The 25,869-nt window shown below is 47.1% G+C and overlaps 1 protein-coding gene across 1 annotated transcript in view; it reads left to right on the forward strand.

The window, feature by feature from the left end:
• Positions 1–21,847, forward strand: part of RNFT2 (ring finger protein, transmembrane 2) — a 72,895-nt gene extending 51,048 nt beyond the window's left edge. Inside the window, exons 7-10 of the mRNA XM_006890399.1 lie at positions 12,670–12,819; positions 14,455–14,520; positions 14,674–14,775; positions 21,713–21,847. Coding sequence (XP_006890461.1) covers positions 12,670–12,819; positions 14,455–14,520; positions 14,674–14,775; positions 21,713–21,847 — 453 coding nt within the window. The remainder of the gene's footprint in view (positions 1–12,669; positions 12,820–14,454; positions 14,521–14,673; positions 14,776–21,712) is intronic.
• Positions 21,848–25,869: the final 4,022 nt, after the last annotated feature.

The following is a 25,869-nucleotide window of genomic DNA, read 5'->3' on the forward strand; positions in this document are numbered from 1 at the left end:
GTGTGTGTGTCTGTCTGTGTACTGTCAGATCAGATCTGACTGGTACAGGAGGAGATTGTTCCTCCTTCTCCAGCAGAGCATCTGGTGGATTTGAACCATGCACCTCTGAGATTGCAGAACACCTTACCACTAAGCCACCAGAGCTTGCCAACTTCTTTGGGCTTCTTTATCCTGGCCCATAGGTTAAGTGCTTGTAAAACATGGTTTTCTTACCTCTCCAGGCCCTCTTCTCCTGGACTCACCCTCTTGGTTCCCTTTCCCCCCATATCGCTATCACTCTCCTCTCTCTTCTGCCTGCAGTTCCTTCTATTTCCCTCTCACCTCCTCCCTCCTTCCTGTGACCCCCCTCGAGCCTTCCTCTCCACCTCCATCAACACTGCTCTCTGCTCTGAGTCCTCAGCTAGTTCTGAAGAGACTTGTCCTCCCTCTAAAGTCTTCTCAGTCCAGATGGAGCAGACCCAGCTTGGGTGCCTTGCCCTCTCTGTGCATGAGCTCAGAATCTCCAAGCTCGGTGTCCAGGCAGTTTTGTCTAAATGAGTCCATTTTCTGCTTTCCCTCTCATTGCCCTGCAGTTCAAACAGATCTGCAGGCCACTTTCCCAGGAAAACAAGGCTTTGTTTTCAGGTCCATGCACCACCGTTTGGGAGCAGGAAATGTGGCTCCATCCCCCGTGGCCATCAAGCGCTAACAAGCAGTCCAGGGAAAGGAAAACAAAAGAAAGTGGATCACTGTGGAGACCGAGGGGCTGCTGGGACTTCCCCAGAGTGCTTCGGACCCAGGGGGCTGCCAGCTGTTCTTACTCACTTTCCCCCAAGTTCAAAAAGGGCTTTTAAGTGCGGACTCCTTTTGACTCTCAGATCATTTGGGCTAGCATGAGAATCCTCCCTTTCCTGACACCCCCTTTCTGTTAAGGGAACCCCTTTCTCCTTCAAGGCTCAGATGGGATTGGCATTTACATTGTACTGTTCAACATGTGATTCGGACCTAGTCAATCACAGGTCTCCATCGCCATGATTTCTCCTCTGAACTGGGTTTTAAGCATCGACTGTGGGCTCCAACAGGGTATCCACGGTGTGCAATTCAATTTGGTAAATGTACACAGAGAGGGTGGCTTTCCCTTCTGGAATTCAGATTGTAAGAGTGTTGACTTGGGGCTGCCAAGGGCCATTTTTCCTACCACATGCGGGTGAATCAAGTACTTTCTGGCTGTGTGACTGGGGCAGTTTGCTTAACCTCTCTGTGCTTCCATTTCCTCATCTGTAAAATGACAGTATTGAAAGCACTTCGCTCACACTGATGTGTGCAGAGTGCTACCTAGCACAAAGTAAGAGCTGAACTGTAATTGTCGTCATCTTTATGGTGGAAAGAATATATCGTTTGGCAAGAGAGAAGAGGCCTGCAGACAAGCATGAGCTGCGTCAAGCTGAGCTGAGAGGTGAGGAGAAGAAAAAGACAAAGACCTACAGAGAGGCCTTGGGCCTCATTGTTGGGGCTCCTGGAGCCAGCTGTGTCTGCCAGAGGCACCCTCACATTGCCAGCCTTGGGACCCAGTAAATCTCCTTTGTATAAACTACTTAAGTGAGCTTTCTGACACTTACAACCTAAGGTGACAGACACACCCACTGCCATCAAGCTGATTCCAACACATAGCAATCTTACACGACAGAGTAGAGCTGCCCCCTGGGATTCCAAGACTAAAAATCCTTATGGAAGGAGATGGCCTCATCTTTGTCTCACGAAGCAGCTGGGGGATTCGAACTACCAATAGCAATAGAGCCCTTTGATCACTGAAGCACCAAGACTCCTTGACCTTATTGTGCATATTCTTAAATGAGTAGTTGCAACAGTGTTTTCTACTGCCAGTGAATCTGTTCCAATTCATAGTGGTCTTCTGTTGGCTTGCTAAAGCTGTAAAATATTTACAGCAAGAGTCGGACCACCTTTCTCCCACAGAGCAGCTGGTGGATTTGAACTGTTGACTTTTCAGTCACCAGCACAATGTGCTACCCACTCTGACCCAAGTGTTCCTTATAGCGGTACTTAGGGGCTCAAAAAGTGAAAGCTGGACTAACATCCAACCGCACAGAAGACTGAGACCCAGAGAGGGACAGCAACTTGTGAAGGTCACACAGCCACAAAGAATGCACTTTGATTTCAGACTCCATACTTTTAACAGTGATTCCACATTGCAGATGAAATCCTGGACCACTGACATCCTGTTTTCATCAGACTTAATTCTTTTTAACTGATACAGTTGCTGATTTTTTTTCTCTGTTTATTTTGTAACTTCCCAACTGCTAGCCGTGGCTGCATCTAACACTGTTGAGAACATACCACATGCTGTGGACTGAATTCAGTGAGGTTATGCACTGGCTCATTTATCTTCCCATCATCTTAGGGGATCGGTTCTGTGCTTGGCTGCATTTTATCAATGAAGAAACTGAAGCATATAGGGATGAAATATTTAGCCATGAGATTTCTAAGCTCTGTCTCACATACATTGGACATGTGGCCAGGAGCAGCCAGTCCTTGGAGAAGGACGTCATGCTTGGAATGGTGGAGGGACAGCATAGGAGAAGACGACCCTGGATGAGATAGATTGGCACAGTAACTGGGGTAATGGGAGTAGGTGTGTTGGAAACAGTGAGAGAGGCTCAGGACAGGGCAGAGTTCAGAGGGATTGCGCACAGGGTTGCTGTGAGTTGCAGGTGACTTGATGACACATAACAATGTGACTATTCAGTAATTCAAGCCCAGGTCTTCTGTCTCCAGAATCCCTGACTTTACTATCTTATTTGCTCAGAATGCACAGGACCTTAGTAACTTGACAAAAGCCGAAGAACTCAAAATAATAGTAATAATAATGTATTAAGTAAAAGAGAAATGTGTTTCTTTTTCATGTAAAATGCAAAGATAAATAGTCCAGGCCTTGCATGGTGACTCCTCCCAACTTACTGCTTTACTGATAATAGAGTATGAGATTCCACCTCATGGTGCAGTGTGGTGGCTAGAGCACCAGCCGTCACATCTAATCTCGACAACAGGATGAAAGAAGGAGAGAAAAACAAAATCCCTTTAAGTTAGCATGCTCTGACATTGATAATGATTTCTTAGTAACTAAAAAGATACCCTTCTATACAAGGTTGCCTGGAAGGAAGATAGAGGCTTTGAAACTAAAAACCTAAATTACTGTAAAACTAACCACGTGGATTCTAGTGATAAATCCAAGCTAGAACTTCAAATCCCCTGCCCTTAACTGCTCTGCCATCCTGCCTCTCGATGAGAAAGCATGTGTGAGAGAGCGGTTTGTAAAGAAGTCAAGCTGTATAAATACTCATTATTATTCTCTGTGCCCCACGGACTGTGAAAAGAGCAAACAAATATGTCTTGAAGAATGTGCAGCCAGGATGCTCCTTGGAGGCAAAGATTGGGAGGCTTCGTCTTTCATACTTCAAACATGAAGCTGGGTGAGGCTATTCATCGGAGAGGGACAGCGTGCTTGGACAGATGAAGAGTCAGTAAAGGAGACGGATCCCCTATCCCGCAAAGAAACAGATTGACACGGTGATTCCAGCAATGAGCGTGAGTGTGTCAGAGATGATGAGGATGGCACAGGATAGGGCAGGGCTCCAGCTGACTCTTCAGAGGGTTGCTATGAAATTGTACTCAACTTGATGGCACCTAACAGCAACAACAGCAGGAAAACAAAACTCATTTCTCCATTCCTTAGGCATCTTCACCACTAACAGCTATGTGAGGCAATACCTCTTCCTCCCCCACCCCCTTCCCCTTCAGATCATCTTGCTTATGCAGATGCATTTTTCCCCCTCAAAATCCCCCCTTCTGGTTCCTTTTGCCTTGCTTCTCAGCATCCCACTCTCCTTTGTTACCTCCCCCTTCTGGAGTCAGCCCTCTGCTGCTTCCCATTGCACTCTGTGTCCCACCTCCCATCAGAGGCATCAAGAAGTCAGCCTGGGATCCACCCTCACTGCTCCCCACCCCCTGGACCCCCTGTATCAACGTCCAAGTGGAGAACTTTGTGTCTAGGCACGTTCGGCCACAATTGCTGCTGTTCCCCGTCACAGTGGCAGGGAGGCCAGCCGAATCGGAGAGCCTGAGCCTCTCCTTGTTCTCTGACACCCAGAGAAACCACACACTCCATTTGGTGGTCTTCAGAAATAACATGCTTAAGAAACCTGGAATTATAAAACTGCTTAATTAGGGAGTGATGGTTTCCCAGGGATGTGCCCAGTTTTCCCTGGTGGTTTTATCTCCTCGGAGTGGCCCGCCCCTCTGCGGCTTAATTGCCGCCTTTAGTGCGGTGCCACAGAAGCACTCAACTCCTTTTCGTCTTCTCTGACACCCAGGGTTGCTGGTACAGAGACATTGTCTCTCCTGCGTTGCAGCGACCCCTCTCCATCAGTGAACTCCAGGGCGTGAACGTTAGCTTCAGAACCCTCTCCCCCTAGCTACTAAATAAGCACCTACTATGTCTTCTCTCTCGATGGCACCTAACAACCACCATATGTCTTCTCTCATCCCTTGGACATGCTGCTAGGAGAAGCTATTCCTTGGAAAGAAACATGCGTCATGCTTGAAAAGGTGGACGGTCAGCGAGCGCAAGAGCGAGGAAGATCCCCAGTGAGATGGATTGACTGACACAGTGCTGCAAGTGTGTCAGAGATGATAAGGATGACTCAGGATATGGCAGAGTTCAGATCTATTGTTCACAGTGTTGCTATAAATTATTCTTGACTCGATGACGTTTAACAACAACAACAGCCTATGCTACAGTGACTATGACAGTGGGCCCAAATATATCAGAGATTATGAGGTTGGCACAGGACAGGCAGCGTGCAGATCTCCTGTTCTTAGGGTCATTGTGGGTAGGGGTCAACTCGATGGCACCTAACAGCAGCAGTCTATGTTAGATGCTGAGGATATCTGACACAAGCTGGGTTATCTTGTCTCTCTTTGCAAAAGGAAGAGAAAGACTCTTGTCGCTGCCAGTTCACCAGCAACTTAACAGTGACAACCTGATGGGAGTAAGCACGATGGAGACACCACTCCGGGAGAGGATCAGAGAATCAATCCAGCTCAAATTTATTAGGATAAGCACTGCACTTATATACACAGGAAGACAGGATAGGGTGGGTTTACAGACATGGGACATGTGGATTGGTCAGGAGAACCTCAGCCTCCTGCAGACCACTCCCAGCTCAACAGATGCAGCAACCACCTTCCCAGGTGGCGAGCTTTCTCGGTATAGCCAAACACAGGGGAGCTTTCTCTACCCCATATTAAAGGCCGTTGGGAGGCTTGCACCTGTCTGGAGCTTGGGTAACCCGTCCTGGCCAGAGGCCTTCTCTTCCTCCCCAACATTTCACAACAGACTCTAATTAACATTTTTTAAAATACACATTTTTTAATTTTTATTTTCTACTGGTTTATTTACAAAGTTTGTATACATTGTTTTTCACACTGGATCTTTCCCATTTCCTTCACACACACTCCTCCACCCATCAAATTTTGCAGCCCTATGATTAACAATGCCCTCCTTGCCCATCATAAGCCCTCTGCACCCCCCACCACCCCTTGGATCCTCATACTTTTCCTACAATAACGGTCTTGTGCAATAGTTGTCCTTTTGGGACTGAGTTAGTTCACTTAGCATAATGCTGTCCAGTCACCACCAGATTAGGTAATAATTTACAAAATCATTGCTCCTGCGTGCTGCGTAGTATTCCGTTTTGTGGATGTACTATAAATTCTCAATCCGTTCAATTGTGGTTGGACAGTTAGGCTGTTGCCATGTTCTTGCAATGGTGAATAATTCTGCTATGAACATTGGTGTACACTAAATAACTTCTAAAATAGTATATGAGAAGTGCTCCAAACGAGTGGCTTGGGATGCTCTTGGAAGGGTGTCTCAGGAGCCGTGCTGGCTTAGCAGGTTAAGCGTCAGGTAGCTGATGGAAAAGTTGGCTGTACAGATTCACCAGCTGCTCCAAGGGGGAAGATGCAGCAGTCTGGTCCTGTCAAGACTTCCAGCCTCAGAAACGTGTTCCACTCTATCCTGTCAGTCACGCTGACTCAGAAGCAGCTCTGTGACAATGGCTTTAGTTTGCTTGTTCGAGAGGATAGAACAATCGAATCTAATCTAATTTAATTAAGGAGCCTGGGAAGCCTTCTCAGAGGAGGTGATGTTTAGTGGAGACTAGAAAGATGAGTTGATATTAGCAAAGAATAAAAGCAGTTGCCATCCACCCGCTCACTGAACTGGTTGATTTCCAGTTCATATTCCCAGCTTTCCACTGGCCACCAGCTCACCACAATTGACCAACAGCCTGTGGGTCCAAATTTAACTCATGATGACCCCCCCACCCCCGTGTGCCATGCATTGCTGATTCAGGTACAGGAGACCTGGGTTATACACTGGAAATATGCAGGTCTTAACAGACTCTTAGAAGATGCTGATGTTCTTGCCCCATAGCAGGGCTTCCAACAACAGCATTTACCTCCAAGCTTGTTTGAGGAATTAGGACAGGAGAAGACAGTCATTGGAAATGTTGTTGTTTACAGTCAAGTCGGAAGCATGGTTGACCCTCCAGTGGGCTTTCAGAGGCAGTAAATCATCATACAGGAGGAGATCACCCATCTTTCTCCAGCGGAGCAGCTAGTGGGTTCAAACCACATACCTTTGGTTGGCAGCATAATTCCATCCCACTAAACCACCGGAGCTCTGTTGGGTAATAGTGACCTCAAAATTAGAAGGAAGCAAAAAACACCAAAAAGGTCAGGGTAAACGTCCAGATCCTTGGCAGATGAGTCCCGACCAAGCCCATCAAGATGGAATTTAAAGGACCCACTATGAAGTCTCTGTCCACATGCTAGGTATCACCCATTTGATACATACAGAACATTATCATGACATTCTCCTTTTTTTCTCCAATTTAAATATATCATATACTTAGTACAGAAAAAAGGGAAAGCAGAAAAGCACAATGAAAATAAATGGCTTTATGTGTGGCATATTCTTGCATCAATACAATTCATTACCAAGATAATTAAAATTGTATTCATTCATTTTAGGCCAAGTTTGCACTGAGAGCGCTTATACACCATTCTCTTAGCTTTTTCTAATATTAACATTGTACATGATCTAAAAAGGAGCTCTGTTGGCTTCATGGTAAGGCATTGCATTGCCAACCCAAAAGCACATAGTTTGAATCCAGCAGTTGCTCTGCTTGAGAAAGGTGCACAGTTATGTGATTTATAGCCTCTGAAAACCCATTGGAGGGTCAGTTCTGAGCCAGTTCCAACTAGACAGCACATAGCAAGGACAATGAGCAACCCACAAATTTGGCAGAGATTGTAATAGTAATTACAGCTCTTATCCACATTTCTCCCCTTTCTTGTCCCACTGTCTTTTTGCTAGTCCAGGGTTGAATTCAGGATCCTGCACTGCATTTCGTTGTCACATCTCCATAATCTACCGTATCTTTCTCATCTTTCCTTTGTTTTTTCCCCCCTGATTTTAATTGTTTGGGTAGCCTGTTGTATGTCTCATTTCTTCATTGTGAAGTTACCATTTTCCTAAGATAATTTTTTAGTGATTGCCTGATTTTCTGTTGTCCAGTGCTCCCATAATCAGCCTCCTTTTGTACATTTCATTTGTTGCTTTTTCCCTCCTCTGTTACAAAGAATGTTGCAGTCATGTTTCCAATTGGCACATTGTTTCCATTTAGCAGTGGTTACATGTGTCTGTGATTATTTTGTTAGGATACATTCCTAGAGGCAGCATCTACTGGAGCAAAGATTATTTGCATTTTTGAGACTATGGATGCCTAGAACAGTTGCTTGTTTACATGTTCATTTGTTTTAATTGACTTTACTGAGATATAATTTAAATACAGTTGAATGCATAGAAGAAATATATGAAGCATATAGTTAAATGACTTTTAATAAAAATACATACTCATGTAACTGCTAACTCAGTTAAAACAGAAAGTATTTCCACCACCACCCCCCCTTCCATCTTCACAATTTCACATTAGCTAAACATTTTTACTTGAATTCACAGTCAACACACATGGTAGCAGCAGTGAAGAATTGAAAGGAAGTGTTGCACTGAAGAAATCTTCTGTTAAGGACCGCCTTAAGTGCAAGCAATCAAGGGTAACAGTTTAAAGACTAAGGTGTGTCTGAGCCATGCCATGGTATTTTCCATTGACTCCTATGCATCTCAATGTTGACCGGTGAATAAGGAATACCAAATGTAAATGGATTCCTTTGAAGTGTGGTGTTGGCAAAGAGTATTGACTATATTGTAAGACTGCCCAAAAGATCAAACAGATTTACCTTAGAGGAAGTGCCACCAGCGTGCTTCTTAGATAAGGATGGTGAAACGTCATCTCATGTTCTTTGGGCTTGTTGTCAAGAGGGACCAGTCCTTGGAAAAAGATAGCATGCTGGGAAGAGTCGAGGGTCAGTAAAAGAGAGGAAGACCCTCAGCAAGCTGGAGTGACACCGTAAGAACCACAGTGGCGTGGGCGTGGCAGAGATGGTGAGAACGACCCAGGATAAAGAAAGGTTCAGTTCTATTTCGTAGAGTCACTATAAGTGGTAGTCCAACAACAGTCTATAAAGCCACATCACATCAACAAACTCACCGCCGTTGAGTCTATTCCGACTCCTGGTGACTCTGTGAGAACCCTGGTGCATAGGACTTTGTGCATAGGACTAGGCTACTAACTGAAAGATCGTCTGTTCCAATCCACTGGCTGCTTCATGGGAGAAAGATGGGCATCCTCCTCCCCTAAAGGCTTACAGCCTCAGACACCAACAGAGGGTCTCTGTGACTGATTGACAGTGGGTTTAGCAATTCTACAGGACGGAGTAGAACTAACCCATATGGCCTTCTAGGCTGTAAATCCTTTTTAGCTTCCCTGAATAGATCTTCACCTTTTTTTTTCTTCATTGAATTACACATTTTCCTCCCTCCCCCTGTACACTTTGCAATACACCTTTTGTTCCAGATTGTTGTGTTATATATATAGCCTGTATTCCTTTCCTACAGTTCTTCCCCTCATCTGTTCCAATGCAGTGTTCCTTATCCATCTACTCTTTTCCTATCCTCCCCACCCCAGCCCCCATATCAGTCTTATTTTGTAACTGCGGTGTTGCGCAGTATTTGTCCTTTTGTGACTTTGTGACTGAGCTATTTCACTCAGCATAATGTCTGCCAAGCTCACCTATGTGTGTAATGTTTTACAAGTTTATTGTTTTTCCAGTGCTGCATAATATTCCATTGTGTGAATGTACTATCATTTTTTTATCCATTTGTTTGTGGATGGGCTCTTGCATTGCTTCTATCTCTTTCCTAAGGCTGTAAATCTTTACAAAAACAGACTGCTACATCTTTCTCCCAAAGAGTGGCTAGTAGGTTTGACCCACCAACCATTTGGTTACTAGCTGAGTGCTTCAACTCAGACTCCACCTGGGCACCTAGACAGCCATGTAAACTAGAATTATACAATGTATACTCTTTTTTTTAAATTAATAATTTTAATGAACATTTACAGAGATCTTGGATTTCCGTTCATTCATTGCTGCACTTCTCTCCCTGCCCAGCCCTCCGCCCCCCTCCCCCGCCCCAGTTCGCTCCTCTCTTTTAAAAGTAAAAGAAACACTCCTTCCCTGGTACATAATGTGTACTCTTAAGCCTATGGTTTTGATCAAGTTAAATGTCTGTGAGGTTCATTCATGTTAGCCATTTCTTCATTTCTGTTGCCACAGTGGGATCGTATCACACATTGTCCACCTCTTCCTCTGATGATGGACTTTTGATGATCTTTCCAGTTTGGGGGCAAATGACTAAAGCGTCTGTGACCATCTGCATACAAATAGGCATGTTGGTTTTCCTTTCTTTCTTGGTAAATATTAGGAGTGGAATTGCCAGCAGGAAGCTAGGAATTTCACTTTAGCAGAGCTTCTGGATGGGTTCATTTCACCCTCATTTTCTACCACAGGCCTCACAGAAAGCTTGAGGGACTTGGCCAAAGCCAAGGGAGAAAGAGAAGTAGACGTACTGACCGCTACTGTGTACTATGGACTACCAGGAGGACAGAGTCTATCCTGGACAAAGGGAACCCAGGGTGCTCCTTGGAGGCAAGGATTGTGACACTCCATCTCACAGGCTTTGGGCATGTTGTTAGGAGGGCAGCTCTTCCAGTCCTTGGAGCTGGACATGATGCCTGGAAAGGTGGAGAATCGGCCTAGGAAAGGAAGATGGACTGGCACAGTTACCCCAGCAGGGGGCTCAGATGTGATGGGGATGGTGAGGCTGGCACTGAATAGGGTAGGATTTGGATCCATCATTCACAGGGTCACTATAAGCTGCAGTTGATGCCACGGCTGCTAACAACAAGAGCTCTGTACCAAAGGAGCCATGATGGCATAATGCTTAACATGTTGGGCTGCTGGCCTAAAGGTCAAGCGTTCAAACCCACCAGCAGCTCAGCTCCACAGGAGAAAGATGACAGTCTCCTCCTACACCTTGGAAGACCCTGTGGTGGGTCACTGTGAGTCCAAATTGACCTGAGAGTCATGGGTTTGATTTTTCATTTGGTTTACTCTGTTCCGAGAATGAACCTCATTAAGCACTCAGCTGCTATCTGAAAGGTTGTTGGTTCTAACAGTAGCAGAAAAATACCTGATAAAATGCTTCCATAAGGAGTACAGCCTATTGTACGCCAGTGTTCACAGCAGCATTATTCACCATCGCAAGAACATGGAAACAGCCCAGATGTCCAACCACAAACGAATAGATTGAGAAATTGTGGTACATTCACACAATGGAATACTATGCAGCACACAGGTGCAATGATTTTGAAAATTACTACCTAATTTTGGAGGGACTGGAAAGCGTTATGCTAAGTGAACCAACTCTGTCCTCAAAGGACAAATAGTGTGTAAGACCATTTTTGTAGAAATACAAAGATAATTCATAAAACAGGTATGAGGCTCCAAGGAGGGGGGAGAGTAGGAGCAGAGGGGTGAGGATGGGCAGGAAGGTAAACATAGCACAATCTGAAGGGTAGAGGGAGGGGCGGGTAAAGGAAATGGGAAAGATTGGGTGTGGAAAACAATGTGTACGAACTTTATTTATAAGCAAACCAATATTAAATAAATTTTCTTTTAAAAAAAAATTACAGCCTAGAAATCATGCCTCATAAGAACAATGTAAGACGATGGTGTCTCCTTGGTAGATCTCCCAGTTTCCATCCAGGAGACTTGTGTTTGGTCTTCAGACAGTGCCCCTTGTGCTCAGCTACCACCCACCTGTCAGGGGAAGCTTGTGTGACACCGGGCAGATTTCAGCTGAGCTTCCTCCCATAAGACCGTCATAGGGAATGGACCAGGACTTGCTGACAGCCTAGAAGCCCTGTGCTGAGCATTGTAATGCTCGTGCTTTTTATGTTCATCTCATCCGATCCTTGATATCACCCTCTGAAATAGAGACTGTGACTCTCGTTTTATAAATGAGGAAGTTGAAGCTCAAGAATATGTAGTGTAGATGGCGTAAAACACAATGTTGTTGTTGTTATGTGCCGTCGAGTCTCTTGAGACTCATAGCGACCCCTGTGTACAACAGCCCTAAACTCTGCTCTGTCCTGTACCAATCGTACTGTCTCCATCACACCCATCCTGATTACCCCAGTCACTGAATCAATCCACCTCATAGAGGGCCTTCCCCTCCTGCGCTGTCCCTCCTCCCTACCAAGCATGAAGTCCCTCTTCAAGGACCGGTCTCTCCTCACAACATGTCCAAAGTATGTTAGACGGAGCCTCAGAATCCTTGCCTCCAGGGAGCCACCCGGTTTAACCCTCTCCAGGTTGAATCTGTTTGTTTTCCTAGTAGTCCATGGTATTCTCAACACTCTTCTCCAGCACCACAGCTCAAAGGCGGATAGAAGGAGAATTGATGCCTTTGAGAAAACATGTACATGCATAAAACACAGTGTCTATGAATAATAAAAAGATTAATTTTTTAAAAAATGATCAGAAAAAAAGAACATGAGGTAGATGGAGATTCGAACTCAGCTCATCTGAGTCTCAGCATCTTCCATGTTCATGGGCCAGCAGTTCCCGTTCCTCCTCGGACACAGTCAGTGGTGGAGCTGACAAGGAGGACCCGTGTCTCCCCAGCTCTCGACCTCATAGCCTGGCCTCACCTACACCCTGTGACCCATCCCTTGCCTCTGTCCCTGAAGGCAGCCACCAGTTGTGCGTAACTCAGTCCTCTGGAGACATGACCAGGGTGTGCGTGCAGGAACTCTGGCCCATGCATGGCTGCAGCAGGAGCCTGGAGTGGCCCCACCCCTCCTGGCCTCCGCCAGTGGTGTATAGAGTTTCCACCCTCCTGAAACTCGATCCTCACTGTTTTGATCTCCAGGGCTGGTGGGCTTCAGGGAGTGAGGCAAGGGCAGGGTCTGGGTCTCCCCTGGCCATCTCCCTGCCCCATTAAGCATGGCTCTGAGTGCTTTCCAAAGCTGATTAATGTCCTGTCCATGACCTGAAATGTCATTACCGTTCAGGCCTGGACCCTGGCTCGGTCCTCTGGGTCTTTACTGCTCATAGTAATTGATGTCCTCCATGCGGTTGCAGGGCAAGTTCTATCTGGTCATCGAGGAGCTGAGCCAGCTGTTCCGGTCGCTCGTGCCCATCCAGCTGTGGTACAAATACATCATGGGGGATGATGCCTCCCACAGCTACTTCCTGGGAGGGGTCCTGATCATCCTCTACAGCCTCTGCAAGGTGAGGGGGCCTGGGGCTGGGGGGACTGTAACGGTTACTGGGGAGTCCCTGTGGAACAACCACCCTAACTTCCTGCCTCAGCGTGTGCGCACACATCACATAGCCACTCAACACTAGCCCTTTGAGATGCCCCCATTTTATGGATGAGAAAACTGAGGTCCAAGGAGATAGACTAACTCACTCAAGGTGGCATGATCTCACCCCACTAGAGCTACAGACAGAACATGAAACCGAAGCAGAGCTGCTTCCGAAGACCTGGAGCTGTCAACCAACATGCAATATTGTCCCTAAGTTTTCTGCCCCTCTTAAATTGGACACCCTTAGCACACCCATGAACTTGAGTGTGTCAGAGATGGTGAGGATGGCACAGGATAGAACCGGGTTCAGATCTGTTGTTCACAGGGTCACTATGAGTTGTATATATTTGATTCAACGGCATTTAACAACAACACCCCCAAATCAACATTCAGGACTTCTCTTTCATCGTTAATACAAATCCATCTCCCTCCCTGCAATCATAAACATATCTTTCCCCTTCTCTCATTCTAGCTTTAGAGGATTCTGGGAGACATGCATTGCATGCACTCGTCTCATCCTCCCTCCCAGCAGAACTAGCCAGGTGTTGTCTGTAAAGAAAGCTTGTGCTCCTTGCTGATGTTGATCAACTAGCAGTGGCTGGTGGGAGTGGTGGATGGAGAAGGCTCAGGGCAGGATGGGCAGGCTCAGAAGAGTGCTGTGATCAATTAGTAATGCCTGTCCTGGAGTAGGGGTTGAACACACCATATCCATGCTACATACTTGCTGTTTGGGCCTCAGTAGAGAGCGAGACTCAGGGCAGTAAGACAGAGTCAGGCAAGCCTGATGGAAATAAAGAGGTTTGGATCTGACCAGGTGCTCCCAGATATTCCTACATCACCTACAGGGATTGGCTTAATTTCTTGGAGCTGCTGTAGCAAAAGAAAGCTGGTGGCCTGTGGTTGAGGCCTTTGGCCGCTTACCCTGTAGGCTGGAGGCGGGGAGCCACCTGTATCTCCGCAGGACAGAGGTGAGGCTGTCTGCTTCCAGAAAGCCTGCTGACTTTGGGAGCCCTGTGGGGCAGTTCTACTCTGTCCTATGGGGCGGGGAGGTGTTGAATCAAAGTTGATGCCATGGGTTGGCTTTTCTGCCAGGCCCTAAAGTGAGTGACTTCAGAGACCAGGCACGGACAGTCTCACAGTTCTGGAGGTTCAAAGCCCACATCCGGCTGTTGGCCATGTTGATTCCTTCTAAGGGTTCTAAGTGACAACCTCTCTGTGCCACTCCCCTTTGGGTGGCCCCCAGCAATCGTTGGCATACCGCAGCTTATAGATAGAGGCATGCTCACATGACGTCATCCCCACATCTGTCCTGGCTTTTATGAGACACTCCTTAGATAGAACTGGGGCCTCCCTTGCTCTGGTGTGGTCCTTCTATTCCCTGAGCTGAGGACATCTCAGAATCCCTGTTTCCAAATCAGGTTCCATGCACAGCCTTGGGGGTGAAGACCTGAGCACGTCTTTGTGAGGGACGCAGCCTCATCGAACCCAGGGTGGTTGTTGAGGGGTCCATGGTGGGACAGCACTTGGACACTTCACATTTTTTCTGTTCTGATTTCAGTCCTTCGACATCTGTGGCCGAGTGGGTGGCGTCAGGAAAGCTCTGAAGCTTCTCTGTACATCACAGGTGAGTTGGCTTCGGAGGGCCCCAAGGTGCAAAAGGAGTGTCCACTGCATAGAAGTCGCGGGAGGCCGAGTAGTCCCTGTCTCCATGGAGCTCCTGAGGCTGTCACCCCACTGAGGTTCCGTCACTGTGCTTGTCTCCCCCTCCTTCCTGCAGAACTACGGAGTCCGGGCCACTGGGCAGCAGTGCACGGAAGCCGGTGACATCTGTGCCATCTGCCAGGCCGAGTTCCGAGAGCCCCTGATCCTCATGTGCCAGGTGAGCGGGGTTCTTAAGGCTGGGAACAGTGGGGCCCCAGGGAAAAGTCTGCCCTCCCATGAAACTCTGGGGCTCTCGGATGGGTCTCTGGGGGCAATCTGGTCCGACGAAAGTGGAAGTCAGTCAGATCTGAGTTCAAACCTCAACTCTGCCTCCTCCTTGCCAGGAGGACTTGGGCGGCCTCTTTTGTAGATGAGGCAAGTGAGGCCTGCGGGTTCAGTCTAAATCCCTGAGTCCATGTTCTTGACCCCATACACATCCAACCAAATGATAGCACAGACAATATACTTCATCTCCCTGAGCCTAAGTCTCTACACCAGCAAAATGCCACATTCAGCACGGCATGTTGTTGGTACTGGGTGCTCAGTGACTCTGCACACAACAGAGCAAAACCTCCCCCCCATCCTGAGCCATCCTTACTGCCTCCGCTGTGCTTGAACTCACTGTCACGGCACCTGTCATTCCATCTCACCGAGGTCTTCCTCTGCCCACCCGCCAACCCTCCAACTATCCAAACCTGAGGTCCTTTTCTGGAACTCCCTCCTCCAGACACACCCTCCAGACACACCCTGAGTCTGGCCATTCTTGTTTCTGAAGAGCACAGTGGTTGCATGGCCTCGAAGACAGATCTGTTTGTTCTTTTAGCAGTTCATGTTCAATATGATTTGCCAACACAGTTCAGAGACATCAGGTCATCTTCAGGTTTCTTTATTCACTGCTTGATTTTCAGACGCATTCGAAGCAATTGAAAATGTATGCCTTGCAGCAAACACACCTTAGTCTTTAAAGTGATGTCCTTGCTCTTTATTACTTTAAAAAAGTCCTTGGCTGCCAATTCACCCAGCGTAGTATGTATATACCATTTGCTCTCTTCATTGCTGCTCCCATGGGATCACTCACTCACTCAGTCACTCACTGCCATCGAGTTGGAACCCTCCCGGCAGGTTTTTCAGAGACTATAAATCACATGGGAGGAGATTGTCCAGCTCTCTCCTGTGGAGCCAGTGGTGGCTTCAAGCCACCAGAGAGGCACGACTTTTGAGTTAGCAGTGCAGCTCTCTCCCGGCTCCACTGGTTCCATGGAGTAGAGGCAGAACTTCCTGAGTTTGGAACCCAGTAGCACCCTCGGTGCCAGGGGGTCACTCCATCCTGAGGCTCTGGCGCTGGTGCCTGTCATCACACGTAAATGAGATCATCTGTGGAGAGAGCAGCCTGTGAATTACTCAGCCCCGGAAGCTGCTGCTGTTCGTCTCGGCACAGCCATTATTGTCACTTGTTTGCATTATTAGTTGTCAGTCCTTGTCGTGTGGTGGTAAGTGCTGGTCAGTTGCTTTTAACTCCCTGAATGCGTCCCTCTCCCTCCTCCCAGCACAAAGCAGGGCCTAAGATGTTAATTCAGCAAATGCATGTCCAGTCAGAGCACTATTGTAGACATGAGGGAGGGGGACAGAGACCACATGGCACTGTCCCCTGCTTTTGAAGCCCATGGCCTCCCTGGGGACACAAATGTGTATGTAAATAGCTATGATGTGTATGTAAAAATGTGTATGTAAATAGGCAGTGATGCATGCTGTGTGAGAGAGAAGCATGCTGGGTCCCTGGGGACCTGGGTGGAGAGCGAGGAATTCCAGGCTGCCGAGGCTTTTAGAGGCAAGGAGAAGCCCAGAGATCTGAAGGATCAGGAGGGCGTGAACCCTCCACCGTATCATCCCAAGAATCCTCTTTATGCATTAAAAGAAACAGTCTCACTGCCATCAAGTCAATCTTGACTCGTAGAGACCCTGTGGGACAGAATAGAACTGACCCAAAGGGTTTCCAATCTGTACATCTTTGCAAGAGCAGCCTACCTCATCCTTCTCCTGTGGAACGGCTAGTGGATTCGAACATTTAACCTTCTGGCTAGCAGCCAAATGTTTTAACCTACCATTCCTTTGTGCATCAGAATAACACTGGTATTGTTGACGTTACTGCTGTTTTGTAGTTTTGTGGGAGTTTGCATTTTTAGAGTCCCTGCATGGGACAAATAGTTAACACATTCGACTACTCGCTAAAAGGCTAAAAGGTTGGAGGTTCCAATCCATCCTGGGATGTCTCAGAACAAAGACCTGGCACCCCACTTCTAAAAAGCAGTCACTGAAAAGCCTCTGGGGCACTGTTCTGCTCTGACACACGAGGTCACCGTAAGGCAGGAATCATCTCCACAGCATTTGGTGGGTTTTCGTCTTACCCCTTTTCAAATTGATCACATAATTTGCATGAATCAGAAGTTAAAAAAGCCTAAGAAGACATGACAACTCAATGCAATGTAGAACTTGGCTCTGATCCTGGTACAGAAAAAAAGACATTTGTGGAAAAATGGCTGAACTCCAAAAAAGTTGGGAGTTTCTGTAGTATTAAGGCCCCAGTGTGGGTGTTTGCTTGGTGACCGTTGTGCCAGAGTCACATGGTGTGGTAACATTAAGGGAGGCTGAGGCCAGGTCAGAGATCTCCAAAGACTCTCTCTCTCTGCTCTTTGCAACTTTTCTGTACAGCTGAAAGAATTCCAAAATTAAATGTTTACCGAAGCAAATGTTTACAATAGCCAAAAAGTGGCACCAACCCAAATGTCCATCAAGTGCTGCGTGAGTAAACACAATGTGGTCTACATGTGCAAATAAGTGGTATTCAGCCATGAGGGGAAGGGAGTTCTGGACGCAGCGCTGTCCATGAAGTTTGGGAACGTGCTGAGTGAAACACTCGGCTGTAAATCCTTCTTCCTCGAAGCCACTGGCGGATTCGAACAGCCAGAGCAGGGCATCCTTTGGGTTATCAGCACAGCTCCCTGCGGACTAAGCCACCAGAGCTCCCTGAATGAAACAAGTCCAGCACACAAGGACAGCTCTTGTACTGACCCATTGATATGAAAGAGCTAGAGTAGGCAAATGCCTTGAGACAGGGATACATTAGCGATTTTCAGGCACTGAGGAGAAGAGGGCATCCGGGAGTTCCAAAAACATCAATTGTTTCAAGGCTCAAGAGAGCTGCCCGTCTTTGTCCTCCACTCCCCATCCTCTCGTCACCCACTAGCTTCGTGCATGTCATCCCAGAGGTGCACTGTGGAGCACTTATGTAGAATACATGAGCCCTGGTCCCATAGTATGGAACACAGCAGGCTGAGAACCAGTGGTTGGCGGTTCGAATCCACCAGTCACTCCTTGGGAGAAAGGTGAACTGTCTCCCCAGATAAAGGTTCGTTGTTGTTGCTGTTATTAGGTGACATTGAGTCAAGTATGACTAGCAACCCAATGAACAACAGCTCTGCTGTCTTATCCTGTGCCATCCTCACCTTCCTGACACACTAGAGCCCACTGCAGCAGTCACCTTGTCAGTCCACCTGATTGAGGGTCTTCCTCTCCTTCTCCATCCTTCCACGCTTCCCAGCGTCATGTCCTTCTCCAAGGAATAGCCTCTCCTAGTAACATACACAAGGTATGTGAGGTGAAGCGTCATCATTCCCTGCCTCCAGAGAGCACTCTGGCTGCCTTGAAAACGTGACAAAGGTCACAGACAATTCAGAACTAAATTGATGGCAATGAGTTGGGTTTTATATGGAGAATATATATATATAGAGAGAGAGAGAGAAACTGAGAAACTGGTTTGGTTTGGTTTGGTTTGCATAAAAACATAACAGCGCAAACTGGTTCTCCATGCAATGACTCGTGCAGTTTGTCTGGTGACCTTAATTGCATCAGATTGCTTTCCTGCCCCTTCTCCTTTGACAGGACTCTCTCAGAGGCTGCCCCTTGTATGGTAGAGCTGTGTGCCCTGGCGTTGTTTGGATAGGTTACAGTTTCTCTAACCATTCTCCTGTTGATGACTGTTTACTATTTTCTAATCTTCTGTTATCATGACCAATCCAGCTTTAGTGAATGAGGTGTGGGGTGGGGAGATTAATCACACCGACCTGGGCCCGTGGTATTGATTAAATGAGTTCATCAGGTGAACCCTTAAGCAGTGCATCTGGCCTGTGGTCAGAGTTCGGTAAATGTTAGCTTTTTCTTGGCACACAAGCAGCCTTGGTGGTGCAGTGGCTAAGCGCTTGACTGCGAACCAGGAGGTTGTGCCTTGAGACCGTTAGCCCCTCCTTGAGAGAAGGATGTGCAGTTTGCCTCTCTAACTTCTCACAGCCTTGGGAATGCTACGGAGTGGTTCTGATTTGTCCTTGACAGTCACTTTGAGTTGGAATAGATGCGCTGGCAGTAAGTTTTTGGTGTCTTATGCCCATTATCGTACGTAGGTAGGGAGCACTGGTAGCTTAGTGCTAAGGGGTTGCACTGCCAACCCAAAGGCAGGTTGTTTGGATCCACAAGCTGCTCTGTGGGAGAAAGATGAGCAGTCTCCTCCTGTGTGATTTCCTCTCTGAAAGCTCCTGGAGGGTCAGTGATGCGTTGTTCTGATTCGATGGCACATAACATTGCACATAGGTCCAAGCTTTTGGGAGGATAAACGCTTAGCAGTGGAGCTCCTAGGTCAGAGGTTGACGCACGTTCCCAAGTCTCCTCCTTGTGGAGCATCTCTGCTTACGCTCCGAGAGTGGGGCGAGGCCAAGTCTCTCGCTCTTTGCCGCCCCCACCCCATGGCTTTGTCAAGCCTTTTTTTTGAGCTTTGCCAGCCTGACAGGTGAAAAACACTATCTCCGTGCAGCTCTAATTTGCATTTCCCTAATTATGAGTGAGGGTGAGCATCTTTTCATACGCTTCAGAGCCATCTGTATTTCCTTTTCAGCAGCGATGATTATTTGAGAATGATGCCAAGGTCAGCGTCTCTCCGCCCTCCCCCCCCTCCTTCCTGGCACTCTCTCCACGCCTCAGTCTGTGTGTCTCTCCCATTCTTCTTCTGAAACCATTACGTCTTCAGGAACCTGACAGAATTCTTGGGAGGGGCTGGACCCAGGTCTCTGTTCTCTGTTCTCACAGTTCTGGGAGCAATGACCACGCCCAGTGGTAGCTCAGGACCACCCACTTGCCCAGGCCAAGCACACCTCCCACTCTTACTCTGTCACAGGGAGGACATGGGCTCGCAGCTGTACCTGGACTGGCAGAGATGGCTTCACAGGTGACGAGGGCTGATGAATTGAGGCCTCCCATGAGTTGGGAGAACTCCTGACCACTGAGCCATCAGCAACACCCCTGATTTTGCTTAGATTTTTGGATTATCCTTTCCCCCCAAAAATCCTGATTCATTTCAATCCTATAGAAGAGTTGGAGGTACCAACCTTCTTCTATCCTACATCTAGATTTGCTAATAATTACATTTTACCACGTTGCCATTTTCTTGATATAACTGGTGTTTCCTCCCCTGTCCCTAAAATCAGTTGAGTAAATAGCAGAAATGCTGGTTCTTTATCTTCAGATACCTCATTGCATCCCCATAAGAAAGGCATTCTCCCTCGTAACCACAGTCCCACTTTCATGGCCAGGAAAGCTGATAGCTCATGCACAGAACATACTGGTATTTCCCTAGTTGTCTTAAAAATTCCCTTTATAAATAGGGTCTTGATTTCCCCATCCAGAATCCAGTCTGAAAGCATGTACTGCATTTGGTTGTCATGTCAGAGCATTTTCTTAAAATCTTTTTTTGAAGGATTTGCTATTGTTATTCCCATATTATGGATGAGGAAACTGAGGCTCAAGGAGGTTAAGTCACTTGCCTAAGATATAGAGCCAGAAAACGGTAGAGTTTGTTGGCCTTGATTACCATTGGTCTTTCTGGTCCTCTGCTTCTATTTGACTCCTGTGATCTGTTCCCTTCTCAGTAGTCAAAAGAATCCTTTTAAAACAGTGATTGTATCAGGCCACTCCTGTACTCAAAGCCCTGCCATGGCTCCCTGCTTCTCTCAGAATAAAACCAAAGCCTAGAGTGAAATATCTCAGTCACAAAAAGACAAATACTGCATATAGTGCCACTTTTATAAAAGAGGACTGCCATCGAGGTTGGGGGGAGACTGAGAAAGACAGGATAAATAATGCATACTGCATTGAAACAGATGAGGGAGAGAACTGTTTAAAAGGATATCTGATTAAATATTATCATGACAGGAGTCCAGAGTGAAGGCAGCACAGTGGATGGACTTGGGCAGAGAGATTATATAACAATGAAAGCATTTTTCTTTTACTTTTTTAAAGAGAGGAGTGTACTGGGGGAGAAGGGGTGGGCAGGAAAAAAAGTACAACAATGGATGAATGGAAATCCAAAGACTCTGTAAACTTTCATTAAAAATAATTTAAAAAGGGGGGGAGATATTTAAGGGAAAAAACACATAACCAAAAACCAAAGTCTACACAGTAACCTTCAAGGCCCTACCCTGTCTTGCCTCCTCTGAATCTCTCTGGCCTCCTCCCCCTTCCCTCGTTTCTCATCCCCAAAGTTAGCCATACTCTTCTTTTTCTTTTTTATTATACTAGTTTATTTTCAAAATTCAAATACAGTGTTTCCAGAATAGATTCTTCCAATTTCCCTCACCCCCCCCACAACCCAACCATGCTCTCCATACTCTTCTTACCAATTTCTCTAGCAACCAGGCATTCCCTGCCCCAAGGCCTTTGCATATGCTGTTCGAGCTGCCAGAAATGCTCTTCCTTCGCAGATACAATCAGGGTCACTCATGCCCCTTTTTAAAATGTTATCCAAATATCACTCATATCATTTTAGTCTTCTCAGGCAGCCCTGTTTAAAACTACAACCCTCCCAGGCAGCTCTCTGTTCATTCTTCCTGTGCTGCTGCTTCTTGGCACTTCCCACAAACATACTGTTTCAGTGAGTGGTTTGTCCATCGTCTCTCCAAGAAGAATGCAAGCCTCATGAGGACAGGACTTGTAGTTTCAGTCTTCCTGTGCCCCATCCCCTCGACTAGGCACCCCAGCCGCCCTCAGTCACAAGTGGATCACTGTCCCCCCAGCACGTGTTCTGCGAGGAGTGCCTGTGTCTCTGGCTGGACCGCGAGCGCACCTGCCCGCTCTGCCGCTCCGTTGCCGTGGATACCCTGCGCTGCTGGAAGGATGGTGCCACGTCTGCACACTTCCAGGTGTACTAGGCCCGAGGACTGAGGACCCAAAGCTCCAGGCACCAGAGGGACGGCGGGGGTCCAATGGGAAACGGGCCCTGAACACTTCTCATCCACTGCCTCTCTGCCTTCCTCCAGCCCGGACCCTCTTCCCTCTCCCCCTCCCTCTCTCATTCTGTGGCATTAATCCTTCCCCACAGGGAAGCTCACTTAACTCTAACTTGATCTCCATCCAGGTTAAGTCCCCCAGGCCCGCTGGAAGTCAGTTGGAAAAAAGAACAATTCACTGCTGTGGTGCTGGAACTGGCCTGAGCTGACCCTCTAGCAGGTTTGCTGAGACTGTAAATCACACAGCAGGGACCGGCCCATCATTGCCTCCAGCTGGACTCAAACCACTGGAGAGGTGGCGTCTTTCGGATAGCAGCACAGCTTCTTACAGAATAGGCCACTATTCTGAGTTTCCTCAGTTGCAATGGAACCATGAATATACAAAATCCAGCCACTTTGGGGTTTTAACTTGAGACCTAGTGCCTGATGCTGTAAACTGGGATGGCCCACAGACCCCTGCATCCCCTAGAACAGCCCAGGTTCCTAGATTTGAATCACTGTGAAGCACCTTCAGCTCGGATGCAGGGCCTCTCCTTATATCTCTCTTGATTCCCTGTACCCACCATCCAGTGTGTGCCAAGCATAGTATCCCCCTAGGTTTCTACTCTCAGTGCTGTGATGGGGAACTGTTGTTTCTCCATTTTACAGATGAGGAAACGGAGATACACAGAGCTTGGTGAGGCCCCTTCCTCAAAGTTACCCAGCTAGCAATGGTAGACCCAGTTCCCATCACGGACCTGTCTGGTCTCAGGGCCTGCCCACTTAACCTACCATGCTGACCATCTGCTCAGATGCTCTGCGTGTGGGGCCCAGCGGACATGAATTTCAAAAGCACGCCGGGGGATTTTGATTCCCATCTCTGGTTAAGGAATGGTGGGCCAGGAGTGCACTTGGACTGCTTAGAGACTGCCAATAGTGAACATGAGCTCCTGAAATCTAACTGTGACCACAGGAAGACTCCGTCCTTGAGATTACTGGCTGGAATGCTTGCACACACATTACAGTCAGGAAAAGCACGCTTTGGCCCAAATGTGAGCACCGCCTGGTCCTCACTCTCCTCTTCATTTCACTTCCGCCATCCTTGTTCTCTCCCTCACTTAGATCACAAGGCTGTCTTTGTCTTCCGTGGGCATATCCTCAGCAGATTTCAGAGCCAAAGGACCAGCTCATGTTCATGTATATTTCCACCGGCCACAGTGGTAGCAAAGAACGCTGAGCCCCCATTGCTTCTGGGACCTCTGTAGCAGAACTCCACCTGGGAAGGAAGCCCTCCCTGCTTTACAATCGGGGATGCGGTGGAACAGGTGACCACAGAGAAGCCACTGGAATCTCCCGGCTCTATCCCCTCATTGTCAACCTCAGCACGACAGGCTGGTGCCGGCTGCATTACAGAGAAAGCTGTCTGTGAGGCCAATAAACAGATTAACATGTGAGCCCCAGGAGAAAGGTGGGCGCCAGGCTGCCCCCTCGTCCTGAGCCAGAATTAACATGCTCCCCATCCTAATCGATTCAGGGCATGTGCACCTGGGTGTCTCCAAGCCAGGACTTTTTCCTTTCTTTGACAACCCTGGCTCTTTCCCTGTACCCAGCATGACATCTCTTCCAGGGCAGTGTGGCATCTTTCAAGCTCCGTTACTATGGAAATGGTCGTGATGTTGCAATCCCACTCGCCCGGATGATCAAGTAGGAAGGGGAAGCCAAGGGGAATGGGGCCCGATGGCTGTGACCGCTCTGTTCTCTCCACTTTGAGGAGCAACTGAAGCAGCAGGGGCTCCAGTGACTTGGTTTTAAGCACAGAAATCTCCCTGCCTGCAGATGCCACGGAGAAAACTCAACACAGAAGAGCGGCAGCAAAGACTCATTAAAGTGACCACGTGGGAGGGGGCCAGATAAAGCAGAGTCAGGACGAGGATGCTGATTCCAGACTCTGCATGGCTTTGGGAAGTCTCCTCACCTCCCCTGTATCCATCTCCGTGGTGACAGAACCTAGTACATTATCTGCTGGAACAGATATAACAAATGTAGGTTACTAGCAAATACGCCAATGGTTTTCTCTAACATTCTGTCAACAGCAGCACGCCTTTGCCGCTGACGTTGTAGACTGTAAAACGCCTCGTGTGGTGGAGGTACTCGGGGGCGGGTGGGATCTTTCATTTAGGATTTTATTTATTCATTCCCAGCCCTCTAGGGGAAGCCCCATCTGGAGGGTTCCTTGTGAGTGGGAGGTTTTACTTCTGCCCAAGGGAGGAGAAGTGGAGAATGCAAAGTTCTCCAAGCTTAAAACAGGGGGAAACCGAGCTGCCTGGATGCTCCAGCCTGGTTTACCAGCAGCCAGGAGTCCGTGTTGTCAAACAAAATCTCTCCTTTACCCATCTTAAGGAACCCTGGTGGAGTAGTTTGCTGCCAACTGAAAAGATGGTGGTTCGAATCCACTAGCCACTTAACAAAAAAGTAGCCTCCTCCAACAAAAGATTTACAGAAGTGTTAGGGTAAATTTAAATTAAAAAACACACATATTTACAGAAAACTGTATCAGAAAGAGAGTCAGAGTCAACTCAGAAACAGTGGGTTTGGTCTCCTGGTGTATCTGGCCATTTGGTCTGCAACTCATTAGTTATAAAAAGGATTCATCAAGATCAGAGTCTCCTACTTTTAATATTTCATGATTCACTGGCTCAAGTTCCACGAATGTAAAAGATCTTGAGAATAATAAATGGGATAGATTAGGAAAACGAGCTTTGGGCCTGGGTATAATAGATACATCACTTTAAAAAGAGTATGGTGTGTGCTGAGGAGATGTTCAGATGGCTATGATTTGGGATGGAAATGAGGAAATGGGAGGTGATTCCTGGAATCTTCTAGTACTGTGGTTCTGGGCCAAATGGAGCAACCTGCAGTAAGCTTTTGCTGAGTTGTTCTGTTATTGTTTATTGAGATTTTGGGGAAAATTTAGAGGGAAATTACTTTTCTGTTTACCTAATGGTGTTTTTAATGTCTCCATACATTCCTGACTATTGATGTGACAGGAACGTGACCCGTGGTTGTCACCATAATTCATTCTTCTCTCTCGAAGCCATGTGGGACCATTTTAGACAAAAATGGTGAGATGTTGATAAATATTCAGTGAGCAGTTACTCTCAGAGAATGTCCTGGTGAGGTTCATGTGGTTTACAAAGGAAGTACTCCGAGCCTGGTGGAAACCATCTATAAAGGCAGAGAAGCATGACTTTAAGATCTGAGTGAAATATCTCAGTCACAAAAGGACAAATACTGTATAGTGCCACTATTGTAAAGTGAGACTGATATTAGAATTGGGAGCAAACTAAGAGGAAATAACTAATGTCTACTACATTGAAACAAAAGAGGGAAAGAACTGTTTAGGAGGAATATATGATTAGGTATTATTGTCATGACAAGAGTCCAGAATGAAAGCTGCATAGTGGAGTGGATTGGGAGGGAGGGTATATAACAATGAAAGAATTTTTTTTTTTTACCTTTCAAAGAGAAAAGCAAACTGGGAGGGAGGGGTGGGCAGGGAGAAAAGTGTACAACAATGAATAAATGGAAATCCAAAGTCTCTGTAAACTTCGATTAAAATAAAATAATAATAAAGTAAGTCCCAGCCTTAACTGAATCCCAGAGGTTTTCAGGACAGCAGTTGGGACAAACCCATGGAGAGCCAGTCAGTCATTGGCTGTGTTGGAGGCCCCTGGAAGTACTTTAGACTCTCTACTGAGGTGGCCCCAATGACCAAAAGAAAGTCTCTGAAGGTCAGAGATACCAGCAAAACCCACAAAGTGGCAGAATGAGAACACTGGACTGGCAAAGGGATTAGAAGAGATGTCATGGGCCATCCACAGTGTCCATTAACCAGAGTGGTTGATCAACTATAGGTTGTATGGACTTAGACTGCAAAGTCTGGTTCAAGAAGGGCTACCAGGTTT

This window comes from Elephantulus edwardii, unplaced genomic scaffold, assembly GCF_000299155.1.
Source record: "Elephantulus edwardii isolate Elephantulus edwardi_28Jun2011 unplaced genomic scaffold, EleEdw1.0 scaffold00089, whole genome shotgun sequence".
NCBI lineage: Eukaryota > Metazoa > Chordata > Mammalia > Macroscelidea > Macroscelididae > Elephantulus > Elephantulus edwardii.